This window comes from Betta splendens, chromosome 17 (assembly GCF_900634795.4).
Source record: "Betta splendens chromosome 17, fBetSpl5.4, whole genome shotgun sequence".
NCBI classification, from domain to species: Eukaryota; Metazoa; Chordata; class Actinopteri; order Anabantiformes; family Osphronemidae; genus Betta; species Betta splendens.
The window spans coordinates 16913417-16926491 of record NC_040897.2 but is presented as its reverse complement, the minus strand read 5'-3'; the positions used below and the strand labels follow the sequence as shown (position 1 = coordinate 16926491).

The window sequence follows — 13075 nt, the reverse complement described above, 5'->3', positions numbered from 1 at the left end:
GTAAACATCACAGTCAAACTCCGACTGGACGGGCTCCCGCTGATGAGCCGAACCTTGTTGGGTTTTCCCGGTTTTCCCGGACATGCGCACTTTCTTTTCGCACTTTCTCAGACTCCTTTTCAATCTAAAACCAATTTAATACAAAACGAGCCGCGTTTGTGTTCACCTTCCGAACCGAACCGAGCCACAACAAAGACCTATCGACCCTGGTCAACTGACCTCTTCCTGCCGCGGATCACGAACAGAACCAGGGGGAGCAGTCCGAGCAGGAACAGCAGCAGCGCAGACATGATTCAGCTTCTGTCCAGATACGAGCATTTTTCCACCTAACGTCACTCACATCTGCTTCCGGTTAGACCCTTCAAAGTAAAGTCCCCCCCTTGAACCTGAACGTAAGCAGTGAATTACACAGTCAATGATGTGGTCGATGTGTCCCATCAACAGGAGCACATGATGGTCTGTGAACAGGAAACAACAAAAGTCTTACAGAACAACTGTGAAGAGATCCACCAAGAGGAAGAAAGCTCCAGCAGAACCAGACTCGGTCTGCCTCCACCGGCTGGACAGGCCAGTTACAACAGGTCCAACTCCAGCGGCACCAGTAGAAACAGAGGCAGGTTAGCAGCTGGAAAGCTCCTGGAAGGTTGGGGACCATGAGGTCTGTGAGGGATGGAGCTTCATCATCAAGGGCTTTGTAAGTGTTGTTGTAATAAACTGGGATGTGAAGAAGGGAAACACACCTGAGTTCTATGGTGGAGAAGGCTTCAACAATCTGGAACATTTACCAGCTTCAGCCTGTCGATTGTGGGAAACCATGAGCTGTCTGCTGTGCTTCTTCTCACTCTGAACCAAAACGCATGACAAAAAGACGAAAAAGGATCAGAACATCTACCGAACAGAAAGGAAAGGCAGGAAATTCCCTTATTAGTTCCACGGTGGGCAAATTTGTCCTGCATTTTGACGCATCCGCCTTGGGGGAGCAGTGAGCTGCCACATGAGCGGCGCTCGGGGAAGACAGGTAGACGGAAGGTAGACGGAATCATCACACACCAACACCTGGAGGTGTTGTTTAGAGCAGGTTATGTTCACTATCATTAGCTGAAACATTAAACTGTGTGCAACATATTAAACCACATCAAGACTCTTCCAACATTCAGGCTTTTATTTTGATAGGGGGCTGTCTTTGTTCCTTGTACTGCCCCACATTTCAGGTCCATTTGTTGTAGAATCAGAGCGTTCTAAGTGGGTGAGTCTGGTTCACAGGAAACATGATGAAAGTGTTTGATATTTGTGTTCAGAAGATCACAGCTCGGAGTCAACGCTCACAACAGTTTCTTCCCTCTATTAAAACCACCACAAGCCAAAGTTCTGTTCCTTCACTGAATCAAACAACGCAGTGATTTCACTAACTGCACTTCACTAGTAAAGTCAGTGCATCTCTAGCTGGGACACCAGAACCACAGCCAGCGCCTTTTTTCTAACACAGTGACCATGACAACGACGTCGGCTTCACAGTAAAACTCTACTACAGGAACAGACTGTAGTCCCACAGGGGCCGGAGTGGAGGCCGTCCCACAGCTGGGAAACATTAAAGTCTGGGAAACTAGGAGAGACTTGGCAGAAACAGCTGTGGAGAAGAATAAACCCTAGATGTTCCGATGCAGCGAGGAGCATTTTGTAATGTTTCACATGTAACATGAGGAAATGATTCAGCAACAGTGAATCTGAACCTGATGCAGCAGCTGCAACAAATCATCATAAGGCCTCAGGCAGCAGGTTGGCAGTGAGCGTTGCCTAACCAGTCTGGTGTAGGTTCAGAGAAGAAGCTGGAGCCACAGCTCTCCGACCCAGTGGACCTCGTCCTGAGCGTCCTGGTTTCTGGTAACAGCTCCTGACGAGCAGCAAGAGAACAGCACTACAACCAGAGGCCCCATTAACTCCTGTAGACTCTGAGGAGTCAGGACCACAAGCTTGAAGTTAGAGCAACACACTGTCGGCTGCTCTTTGTTTCCTCTGTTACAGAACCGGCCCAGACTAGTCTCTTAACTTGGTTCGTCGGGTTTAAAGGGCATAAAACCTTCAGGCTTTCACAGTGAGTGGAGCTGTAACATGAGAGCATCCCCTGCCTGTGGTGCTCTGAATACAGTGCGATGTGTTTTCCATTAGCTGAGGCTGGATGAGGCCTTCACGGGACGACCTGCAGTAACCTCAGCTGCCCTGCACAAAGACCTCGGTTTGCAGCTCAAAGAGGCCCATTGACGTCAAACAACACAAAGCGAGCAGGAGCTGGGTTCTGCTGGGTCCGTTCAGAACTTCCCTCGTGGCTCAGTTTCTTTTCCTTTCACGTCATTCTTCTACAGTTGTCCCATGGTTTATGGACCAGAGAGGGTTCTGATAAACAGGCTGCAGAAATGTTCTGAGCAGCATGTCAGAACTGGACCTGAGCCACACGAGACTTCGGAATTCAAAGACTTTTACAACATCTGGATGTTTAGACAGAAAAACCTAGAAATGTTTAAATCAAGAAAATCAAAGTTAGCCAAAGTTAGTAGATCACAGAATCCTGAATGAAGTCTTCACTTTAAAGATTTAAAGTCTAATGAAGACACACATTTATTGTATGTTGTACAGCAGCATGATGACAACGTTTCAGCCGAGTTGCAGGAACAGACACGTGTCAGCTTCTGTTGATGCCTTTCAGCTTCAACACCAGTCACCACACGTCCACAACAGGATGGGCCCTGTCCAGACAAGAGCCTGATCAGAACCCACTGTCTCCGCCCCAGTTTGTGTCAGAGGGCTAAGAGCTCACATGGCCGCTACATAACAGACGAAAGTAAAATGAAGAGGGTTGAGAATCAAGACAGGACTCATCTTACTAAACTAGCATCAGTAACCAGTAAAATGAAGCACAAACATGAAGGAATTAAATAATCACACGTTTAATAAAACAACCTCATCTGGAGTAAATACTGACGCTGCAGCCTGGTGTTATGTTCCCAAAAAAGGTCAGGGTCGTTCGTGGTGCAAAGTGTAAATTTCTCTCTTTTTAAAAACATCAACTTTAAGTTAAACAGGTTCCAATAATGTTCAGCACAGAGAGAGAAATAAAAACAACTCCAGTAACATCACTCCATAAAACACCACCGTGATCTGACATGAGGCAGTTTCAAAATAAAAGCTTAAAGGCATAAAGGCATTCATACAGAGCAGAAACATTGTGACTGTGCTCAAGAGGAAACTCTGACTCTGCTGAGCGAATGTCTGTTTGTGGTCAGCTCTACACTTTCACACCGTTATAATTTGACGTTTTACCTTTTAATCGTTTTGGGTAAACGCCTTCAATGTGAGGATAAGGCCAAGCCCTCACGTCCAGGGGCCAGAGGAACTGAAGGCACGGCTGACGGATGCTGCTCGTCTTTCAAACACCCAGGAGTGTTAACAAATCCAGAATAAATAACTAATAACTACTTGTTGGTGCTTAAAGCCATCGCTGCAGAACACTTCCTGTCCTTTAAGACAACTCGATTTGTAACACGACCCGTTTGCAGAGATCTCTGTCAGAAGTTCAATCAGATCCCTGCGGGTTTGGTAGGGCCGGTTCTGGGGGGTCCGTTTTTACACTTGCTGTGTGAGTCACAGCACTGAGGTTTGGCAGCTGGTGGATTTTGGTTCAGAGGTGGAGGTTTGACAGACAGGGCACAATGTGGAAGTGGCTTTGCTGGGTCACCAGTAGAAGGACCGGGACAGGAAGTTGGCAGCAGCACCCAGCCAGCTCGAACCTTCCTGACCAGAACCCACCCGGCTCACTGCCTTGTCGGGCTCCTGAGATGGACTCTCATCCTCTGGCAGGTAGTCTGGCAGGTCCACGTTCTGCTCTACTTCCACCAAACCGTCCTCCACAAACGGGATCAGAACCTGGAGACACAGTGAAAACAGATAGAGGTTGTTCAAATGCTGACCCGAGTCCATGGAGCCCCTAAGTTCTGCAGCTCCTCTGACTCTGCTGCCCCCTACTGGTGTTCACAGTGTCAGTTTTATAACCGCATCATTAGATTTAACCTCAACAAAAGCCAAAAGGGTCCATGACCCGACTTATCAGGAAAACTGACCTCGTCTCCGTTTTCTCCTCTCACCACCTGCTGAGCCTTCATCACCTGAGTAGAGGCGATCGCAGACGCCAGAGCCTGAGCACAGGAGTCATTTACACCATCAACACATTTCTGACACTAATACAGATCAGCGCACATGAATCTCAGCATCATTTGGTCAGTGATTATTTCAATGTTCCCCAGTCATCACCGCCCTTTTCTGGTTCAGATGGTATAATTATATTAATTGAGTTTGTCTACTACAGCTTACAATTAAAATAATCTGTTCCACTTTCTGATCAAACAAAGGAAGAAACCTGAAGATCTGCTTTAAAGAGTAAACGTCCTGCCTCACCTCAGCCTTCAGGTCTGATCGGATCCGGACTATGCATCTCTTTACAGCCATCTGGAAGGTGAAGCTGATCACTCCTCTGACCTTCAGCAGAGCATCCTCACACAAACTCCTACGACCCTAAACAGTCAGGCCATAAAACTATTAGGCCTTCAGTGATGTAAATCCAAGTGTCACCAGAGCTTCACACTGACCGAGTCCTCGAGTCCGTCGATTTGAAGGACGACGGTTTTGGCCCTCTTGTTGCTGGAGCCCAGGAAGAACTGAGCTTTACGGCGACTGCTGACTGTCTCCTCTGCCGACTCAGACTCTGCACTACTGGACACCTGCAGGAGCTCGTAGATCTCAGACGCCAACAGCTTAGTCTCTCCAGGAGTAGTTGACCTGGACCATAAGACAAGATCTCAAGTCTGGAAAGGCAGCCAAGTTTAATAAAGTACCTTAAAGCCCCTGCTAATTTCGCTCTGCTGATCACTTGATCAGGTGTGTCAGATTGATTTACTGAACACACCTGGTCAAGGTAATCAGTATTAGCTAGGTGCAGGGAGAGTTGAAAAACCAGCAGGACTGTGGCTCTCGAGGACCAGGGTTGCCCCCCCTGCTTTAGGGATACAACAACAAATTTACTTGTTGTTCACCAACTTACTGGTGACAATGAAATTTGTAATGTCCTTATGTTTATGTTTCCTTATGTTTCCAATACTAAGAAAGCTGTTAAGCAGGCATCGATACTGCTGCTGCAAGAAAAAATCAAAACTCACTTCTGTACAACGTTCTGGAGGCTCAGCATCATCCCCAGCTCTCCCTTCAGCTTCTCTCGATTGGCGCGACATTCCGCCAGGTAACGAATCGCCTGCAACAATCACCCACTCACAGTAAGACTGATGGAAGCAGAAGAGAACCAGAACCAGGATCTAACCAGTGGATCAGCTACAGCTACACTTTAGCACCACACATAAGCTTCACACCTGTAACACAAAGCTCCTTACTGACCTCCTAACAGAACAGTCAGAGATAAAAGAGAGTCTGGATGAACAAAGACATCATTACACTCTGTGATGCTCCTGTTTACTTGAAAATAGTCTTTGTTGATTAGGAACAAGCATTTTTTCACAGAGGAATGTTAATTTAGGGCAAAATGGGAGAGCAGCTTCTTCTGTAACTGTCCAGTTCTGTGTGTAGTTTGATCGAGAAGTAATGTGATGACTGATCGCAGCCTGTTTATTCTCTGGTGTTCCCTGCCATGACTGCTGTCACTCACCAGCAGGGCAGAGTAGACAACCTGAGGGTTGGGGTGGTCCAGGAACAGGATGAGCCCAGGCAAGCAGCCTTGGTCCTGGACGATGGCCCGGCGGTTCATGGGGTCTGCAGCCAGGTCCCTCAGTTGGTTGACCACGGCCAGGGCGTCCGGCTCGGCGCTCATGGCTGACGTTCACTCACCCATACAAGGGCCAGCTGAGGATGGCAGCAGCAGCAGAGGTTCGGCCTTTATGGCGTCACTGTGCTACTTCATTTCATAAGATTTATATTGTGGTTTTAACTGAAATTTAAGTAAAATGGAAACCATTAGCTCGAACACTAAGGCTGTGATGCGTTCACGTGCTGTATCCAAGCCACAGCTTGAGTCATCAAATACAGAACGTTACTCGTGAAGGACCCGAACCCAACAGAATCACTGCTCAAAATCTCTGCTCAACACGTTGGTTCCAGTTCGTGTATGCGGTTAAACGCTTCCTATCAGAACCGCCATGTCCGCTGCGGCCTCGGCGGATCCTCCTGCGGGCGACGGACCCGGTTATGAGCCAGCAGACCGACCGGTCGTCCGCTGTGCGCCCGGCTCTCCCACTGAACATTACGGGTCAGAACCGCATCTTGAGCCACCGTCTGGAGGGATGCTAAGGCTACCAGCACTCACCTCTGACGGTCACCGGCGCTAGCGTTAGCTCCCCGTGGAACCTCTCTCCAACGTTCCCGCCGTGGATACCAGTACCGTCCGTTAACCACAACTAGAGACAGAGGACGGTGAGTCGCAGGCTAATTACCGCAGAAATTCTGCCAAAATTACACAGACGACGCCGTTAACAGCGACAGGAACTGAAGCTTCCGGACGTGGGAAAAAAACAGGGCCGCAACGCAACAAACCGGATTGTGATTGGACCACTAGCAGGCGCGCGACACGGCCGACCAATGAGCTGCGTTGTTCTAATACTTAAAGGTCCAACGCCCAGTGGGCAGGAGCGAATCTAGAATCTGCAGGGGTGAAGGGGGACAGCTGCCCCCCACAGTTTCAAAAGTCTCATGCTACTCATTCTTGGTTGCACAGCAATAGTTTTGTGTGAACCCAGAGAAATGGACATATTCTGCCGCCATTTGTAATTTGTTACATCCAGCGATGCCTGAAGGAAACTGATAAACTAATGAAGCGTGAATTATGCTGAAGATGTACACAGATGACTGCAGGTCTACACAACCTTGAATAGGTTTAGAGGCAGCTGCTGGGGGGTGAGTGGGTGCTTGGTCAATCCTTTTGAAGTGTGAGTTCAGGTTGTGGACCCAGCTCAGGTCCCCCTCAGCCTGTGGGTCACCCCTGATATTAAAGATCTGCGTAAAGAAAGGAAGAGAGCGTTTAGATCGGGGCACAGGGAGGAGCCGAGGGGGAAAATCAGTGAGGGGAAGTCCAGCTACAGGAGGAAGATGGAGGAGCAGCTGCAGCAGCAGAACAATGTCAGTGAGGTGTGGAGAAGCCTGAAAACCATCTCAAAGCTCCACACCCACAGGCTGAGGGGGACCCGAGCTGGGTCAACGACATACGCTTCAATCGGTTCGACCAAGCGCCCCACCCCCCACACACACCCAGCAGCTGCTTTCAAAGTGTCTGGCACCTGGACCAGCCCCCACACCACAAGTGCCTCAGATCACTGGACCACCCCCACTGTCTACACAAGCCCTGCATAAGCAGCCCTGCAAACCCAGCAACACCCCCTCACTTAACACGACCCTGATACTGTGACACTCCTTCAACCCCTGTCCTTCTCCAGCACCCAGGTGAGAAATGAGCTCAAAAGATCAAGGACAGGAAAGCAGCTGGACCAGATGGCTTCAGCTCCAGACTCCTAAAGTCCTGCACTGGTGAACTGTGCGGAGTACTGAAGCATGTCTTCAACCAGAGCCTCAAGCTAAGGGTGGTACCATGGCTCTGGAAGACCTCCTGCGTGGTACCAGTGCCCTCAGCAGCTTCAGACCAGTGGCTCTCACATCACACCTGATGAAGAGACTAGGCCTGGGTCACCTCCGCTCTGCGGTGGGAACCTACCTGGACCCGCTGCAGTTCGCCTACCGAGACGGCCTAGTAGTAGACGACGCCATCATCTTCCTCCTACATCATTTCGGCAGCTCTGTGAGGATCATGTCCTTTGATTTCTCCAATGTCTTGAACACCATCCAGCTGCTGAAGAAGAAGAAGTACTTCTTAAACACCAACTGGTGGAGGCTGGTGTCGACCTCCACCTGATGGACTATCTCACAAACAGACCTCAGTTTGTCGGACTGATCACTGATGATGATGATGCAGATTACAGGGGATTAACTCAGAATGTTGTGGACTGGTGTCAGCAGAACCACCTCCCGATCAACACAGGGAAAACTAAGGAGATGGTGGTGGATTTCCGCCAATGGCATTCTGCTGCCATCCCATTGATGCACATCCAGGGAATGGACATTGAGTGGGCTGTTACAAGAACCTGGGTGTGCATCTGAACAATAAACTGGACTGGACTCATAACACAGATGCACTGTACAGGAATTGTCAGAGCAGACTCTACCTACTGAGGAGACTGTGGCCATTTGGAGTGAGGGGGCCACTCCTCAAGATCTTCTATGACTCTGTGGTGGCATCAGTCCATAGCAAATAATCCGCCAGTCTGTGTTGGAGGAGGAATGACTGATAACTTCTCTGCATATACATTATGGAGGAATCATAGTGTCCCTTCATTCTTAAATACTACCTGACATTGTTTTGGTCAACCCTCAATGAAAATCTGTGAAGTTTTCCTTTAGGGAGGCAAGGACGCCAGACCTGTGCCAGGAGGCGGCCATGATGCACCACTGTTCAGACCTGGGGGTCTGGACTGCTAAGTGAGGTCAACAGAAGAGTAAAATGTGCTCATCTGAACATCGGAAACAGAGTCCTTATTACCAATAAAGGAAAAAGAGTGAAAAAGAAATTAGCAGATAAGCGGGATCCGACCTGGTCCTAGACATCAATTTCCTGCCTGTGGTGGCGATGGGAAAAGAGCTGTGTGAGTCTGAGCCAGAGAAAGCATCCTGTGCTACTGACCCTTTGGATGCTTTAGAGGAGGATCCAGAAGATAGAACAAATACATTGGTGAGTGACTCATAAGAAGGTAACAGTCGTGAGTTCCAGAGCAATTCAGACCAGACAGACATGCAACCAAAGTCAATGCAGATAGATCAGGAGATTTAAGAAGGGGGCGGTGAAACGCCAGCAGCAGGTGATCTGATGGGGATGAGTACATATTTGAACTTATATGTGCAGTTACAAACAGTAAACAATGTGAGTAGTTTGTTCATCTAGTCAACAAACTAGCCTGTTACTGAGAGAATTCTTAAAATAGAAACAGGTTAAACGTGAAATCAACACATATTTAGTTTTATGCATGCACTTGCCATGTCGTCCTCTACATTTGGGTTTTTTATTCAGCCTTTTGTATTTTATGTCCAGCAGAGAGCAGGAGAGATCTATCTACAAATAGTCAATAGAAAGAGTAAGCAGGAAAAACCATACACATGAATTCATTTACAAAGCAGACTGTAGCTTTGCTGATTTCAGTCAGCAATGATGGACGTGTAGATCTCTGCTGTATAACCACAGTGACAGGCATGAAAATACTGCAGCGCTCCTTGGTGTTTGCAAGGACATAAATCACAGTAACAACAGTAACTTCTGACTTCAGGCTTCATGAGTGATGGATTCAAGTAAAAAACACGAAGTGATGCTTTGAAGTAAAAAAACATTTTTCTATTCAGTTATATTTCAGCTACACATCTCACTTAAACATGTAAGACAGAAACCCAACAGTACCGTCGGAGCAGCACTAGCAGACAGTAGAGAGGAAATCCTCCAGCAGAACCAGGACAGGACGTACATCCGCCTCTGAGAATAGGTCAACAAGAGCAGAAAGTATAGAATAGTGTCTCAGTGTCACCAGCCAGCAGGACCTGGCCTCTAACCTCACACACCTGGAAGGAGATCAGAGATCTCACATGTAAACAGGAGCTGAGATCTTCACTACATTTAGTGTTATGACAGAGAATAATCTGCAGTGTGATGGAGCAGGACCCAGTCCTGTGAGGGAGGTGTTACCAAAGTAAAAAGAAGACAGAAACTGTCCCACAAACAGATCTGTAACATGGAACCAGAGAACTTCTGTTTGATTTTAGCTTTTTTTCGGATCAATCTAACAGGTAGAGAGTCCAGTTCTAATGTGAATATCTGGTATAACTTAATGATCAAAACCTTCGCAGCATTCAGTTCACAAGTCTCCTTTCCGGTGTCAGATGTGGGATCTCACTCCTGTCAGAGCTGAAGATTTCAGTGTAGAAAGCAGCAACGTCAAATCATGATCAGCATCTCCTCTGCTGCAGTGTCTGACTCTGCTGTGTACTACTGTGCTGTGACGCCCACAGTGACAGGAAACACCTCAACTCTGTACAAAAACCTCTGGAGCAAAGACAACACAATGCTCCACAGCATCCACCAGAGGGACACGTCATCCAGTAGGAGCTGCACGACCTCTGCACTGTTCAACCACTGTGTCAGTCATAACTGCTGCACTGAACAGAACAATTCTCAGACTGAATGTTGAACATCAGCCTCTTTCTGCTCTTGACTTCAACCTTGTTGTAGAGATGGATCATTGGCTGTGGATTATTCTGGCTGCTCTTTGCTACGGTGAGACAGAAACTAACAAGAGTTGATTGTTCTATGTAAAGTCATGAAGTGAGTCCTGAGCATAAACAGGTTTGATTGTTACATTTGACATGTTTGTGTCTCAGTAAGTGATTAAACCCACTGATTGTTCTCCTTTAATCATCTTTATTCATCGTCTCTTCCTCTGCATGTTCGGTTCTTCCCCAGAGTGTAAAGAAGAAGACAGAGTGATCCAGACAACAGGAGACGTCACTGCTACTGAAGGAGACGCTCTTACGCTCAACTGTACATTTGAGACAAGTGGCACAATGCCGTATTTGTTCTGGTACAAACAAGAAGTACACGATTCTCCAAAGTACATGTTGAGGCGTTTCTCAAAATCAGTGGAAAACGCCCCAGAGTTTCCAAAAGAAAGATTTGATGCTGCAATTGAAGGGACATCAGTTCCTCTCAAGATCCAGAAGCTTCAAGTGTCTGACTCTGCTGTGTACTACTGTGCTCTGAGGCCCACAGTGACAGGAAACACCTCAACTCTGTACAGAAACCTCTGGAGCAAAGACAACACAATGCTCCACAGGGGTCCAGTGTTTCTCACAGCAACGTACGAGGCTCCTCCTACTGACTGCACATGTGGCTGCTTCACAGCTGGATTGCAGCTGTGATCATCAGACCCACAACAACAGTGTGTCACCTCTGAACATGGACACACTCGCTGCACTTCTGTTCGTTTCAGCTCTCGTAGGTACGTATGTTGTTAAAAACCCTGAAAGTGAACATTTTCTAAACTTCACACATTTAGTGTAAATTGTCTAGACTTAAGTTCAGACTGGAACATTTTAAATATGCACAATTACATGTCAGCACTTATTTTTACAGACTAAACTGTTGATGAACATGTAAATGTGACCTGTTGCTTCCTCACTAGGTAACAGCTTGGAAGATGATATTACTGCCATCAGAACTGAAGTGTTTTCATCAGAGGGTCGTAGCGTTACTCTCTCCTGTAAATACTCCGTTAAAGCTAATAATCTCCAGTGGTACCGACAGGATGCTGGATCAGCTCCTCAGTATCTACTCCTGATCACTGATACGAAACAGCCTGAAGTGATTCAAGCAAAGCCCTCAAACCCTCGACTGACTGCTAAACTGAACGACCAGAGAAATCAAGTGGATCTGGAGATCTCCTCTGCTGCAGTGTCTGACTCTGCTGTGTACTACTGTGCTCTGAGGCCCACAGTGACAGGAAACATCTCAACTCTGTACAAAAACCTCTGGAGCAAAGACAACACAATACTCCACATTATCCACCAGAGGAAGACACTGTGAGAAACTTAAGGAGTTTCACACTAGAAATGCTTGAACAACTATGAAACTCATCTAATACACCTGTTTCTTGTTAGGGATATGAAAGGAGCATGATAACTGGGATTATAGCCTCTGAGTGGAGATAATCATGCTATAATTTAGGTTCACAAATTCAGACCAGAAACGTCCAAACAACTAAAGCAAGAATGATCTAACTGCATTCTTTTTCTTCAGCTTTCTTTCTGCAGCTCAGTGGATCCACATCTGACATTATACATCTGGCAAGACAGAGACATACAACCATTCACACACACACTCACACCTACGGGCAATGGAGAGAGCCAATCAACCTAATGCACGTCTTTTGACTGTGGGAGGAACCCGGAGAGAACCCACGCAAACACGGGGTTCTCTCACCTCCAGGAATCGAACCCAGAGGGTTCGTGAGGCGGCGCTGCCGCCCACTGTCTGCAACCACTCCGTTTAACATCAGTGACTGAACCTCAGCTACAGACCAGCAAGAGCTGATTACCTGACTCCGCCCACTGAAGTCCAGCTCAACCAATGAGCTTCTCTGTGTCTCCAGAGCAGAAATGGAGGAATTCAAAGCACCATCCTCCTGATGCTGAGGAGAAGGGCTGTGCAGCAGAGAGGCTGTTGACTTGTTTCCTTCTACTGCAGTGGAAGAACATTGTTCATCTACTGTCTGTTTGGCTCCAACTGCTCCAACGACATGTTGCTTTACCTCTGTCTCTGTTTGTTTCACTTTACAGGTGAGTTTACACCAAACCAGTAACTTGTTGGTCAATATATTTGATGTTATATCGCTCATATAATGTTTATTCATGGACCATGTGAGACCAAGTGAAGAGCATCAGTCCAGTCGTCTGGTGGTGGAGTCTCTAATAAACTATCTGACATTAATCTCACTTTTTTCGCAGCCATTGGCTCCATGAACAGTATAAATCCAGAAAAAGCTGAAGCCGTTGTGACAGAAGGAGGAAACATCAACCTGACCTGTACATATAGTGGTTCTATCTCCAACATCCAGTGGTACCAGCAACACCACAGATCCAGACCAGAGTTCCTGCTCTACATCACAGAGGGAGGATTAATTCATCCAACTGGTTCTGTTTTCCCAGCTCACATCAATAAAACAGAGAAACGTGTGGATCTGGAGATCTCCTCTGCTGCAGTGTCTGACTCTGCTGTGTACTACTGTGCTCTGAGGCCCACAGTGACAGGAAACACCTCAACTCTGTACAGAAACCTCTGGAGCAAAGACAACACAATGCTCCACAGCATCCACCAGAGGGAGACACTGTGATAAACTTTAGGAGTTCAGACGAGAAATGCTCAAACAACTAAAACGAGACT

At 47.3% G+C, this 13075-nt stretch overlaps 2 protein-coding genes and 1 gene segment (V, D, J or C); 1 reads left to right on the top strand and 2 right to left on the bottom strand.

Annotated features, from left to right (window-relative positions):
* The window catches only part of LOC114844605 (cytochrome P450 7B1), a 5829-nt gene extending 5451 nt beyond the window's left edge, over positions 1-378 (bottom strand). For 2 of the 3 annotated variants that reach the window (XM_029132098.3, XM_029132099.3), the window contains exon 1: positions 220-378. In XM_029132098.3, coding sequence (XP_028987931.1) covers positions 220-290 — 71 coding nt within the window. In that variant the 5' untranslated portion in view covers positions 291-378. Of the gene's footprint in view, positions 108-219 lie in introns of those variants that run through there. The other variant, XM_055503856.1, reaches the window with a different exon arrangement.
* Positions 379-2926: 2548 nt separating this feature from the next.
* Positions 2927-6596, bottom strand: LOC114844606 (armadillo repeat-containing protein 1-like). The gene is made up of 7 exons (XM_029132101.3): positions 6359-6596; positions 5705-5898; positions 5205-5296; positions 4638-4827; positions 4447-4563; positions 4113-4187; positions 2927-3918 (listed from the first exon to the last, which is right to left on the bottom strand). Exons 2-7 carry the CDS (start codon positions 5864-5866, stop codon positions 3727-3729), a joined length of 828 nt encoding a protein of 275 aa, XP_028987934.1. The 5' UTR covers positions 5867-5898; positions 6359-6596; the 3' UTR covers positions 2927-3726.
* A 4382-nt stretch (positions 6597-10978) lies between these two features.
* LOC114845139 (T cell receptor alpha variable 21-like) lies at positions 10979-12419 on the top strand. The segment is given in 2 exon segments: positions 10979-11135; positions 11319-12419. Coding segments are annotated over 2 exon segments (444 nt in total).
* The last annotated feature ends 656 nt before the right edge of the window (positions 12420-13075 follow it).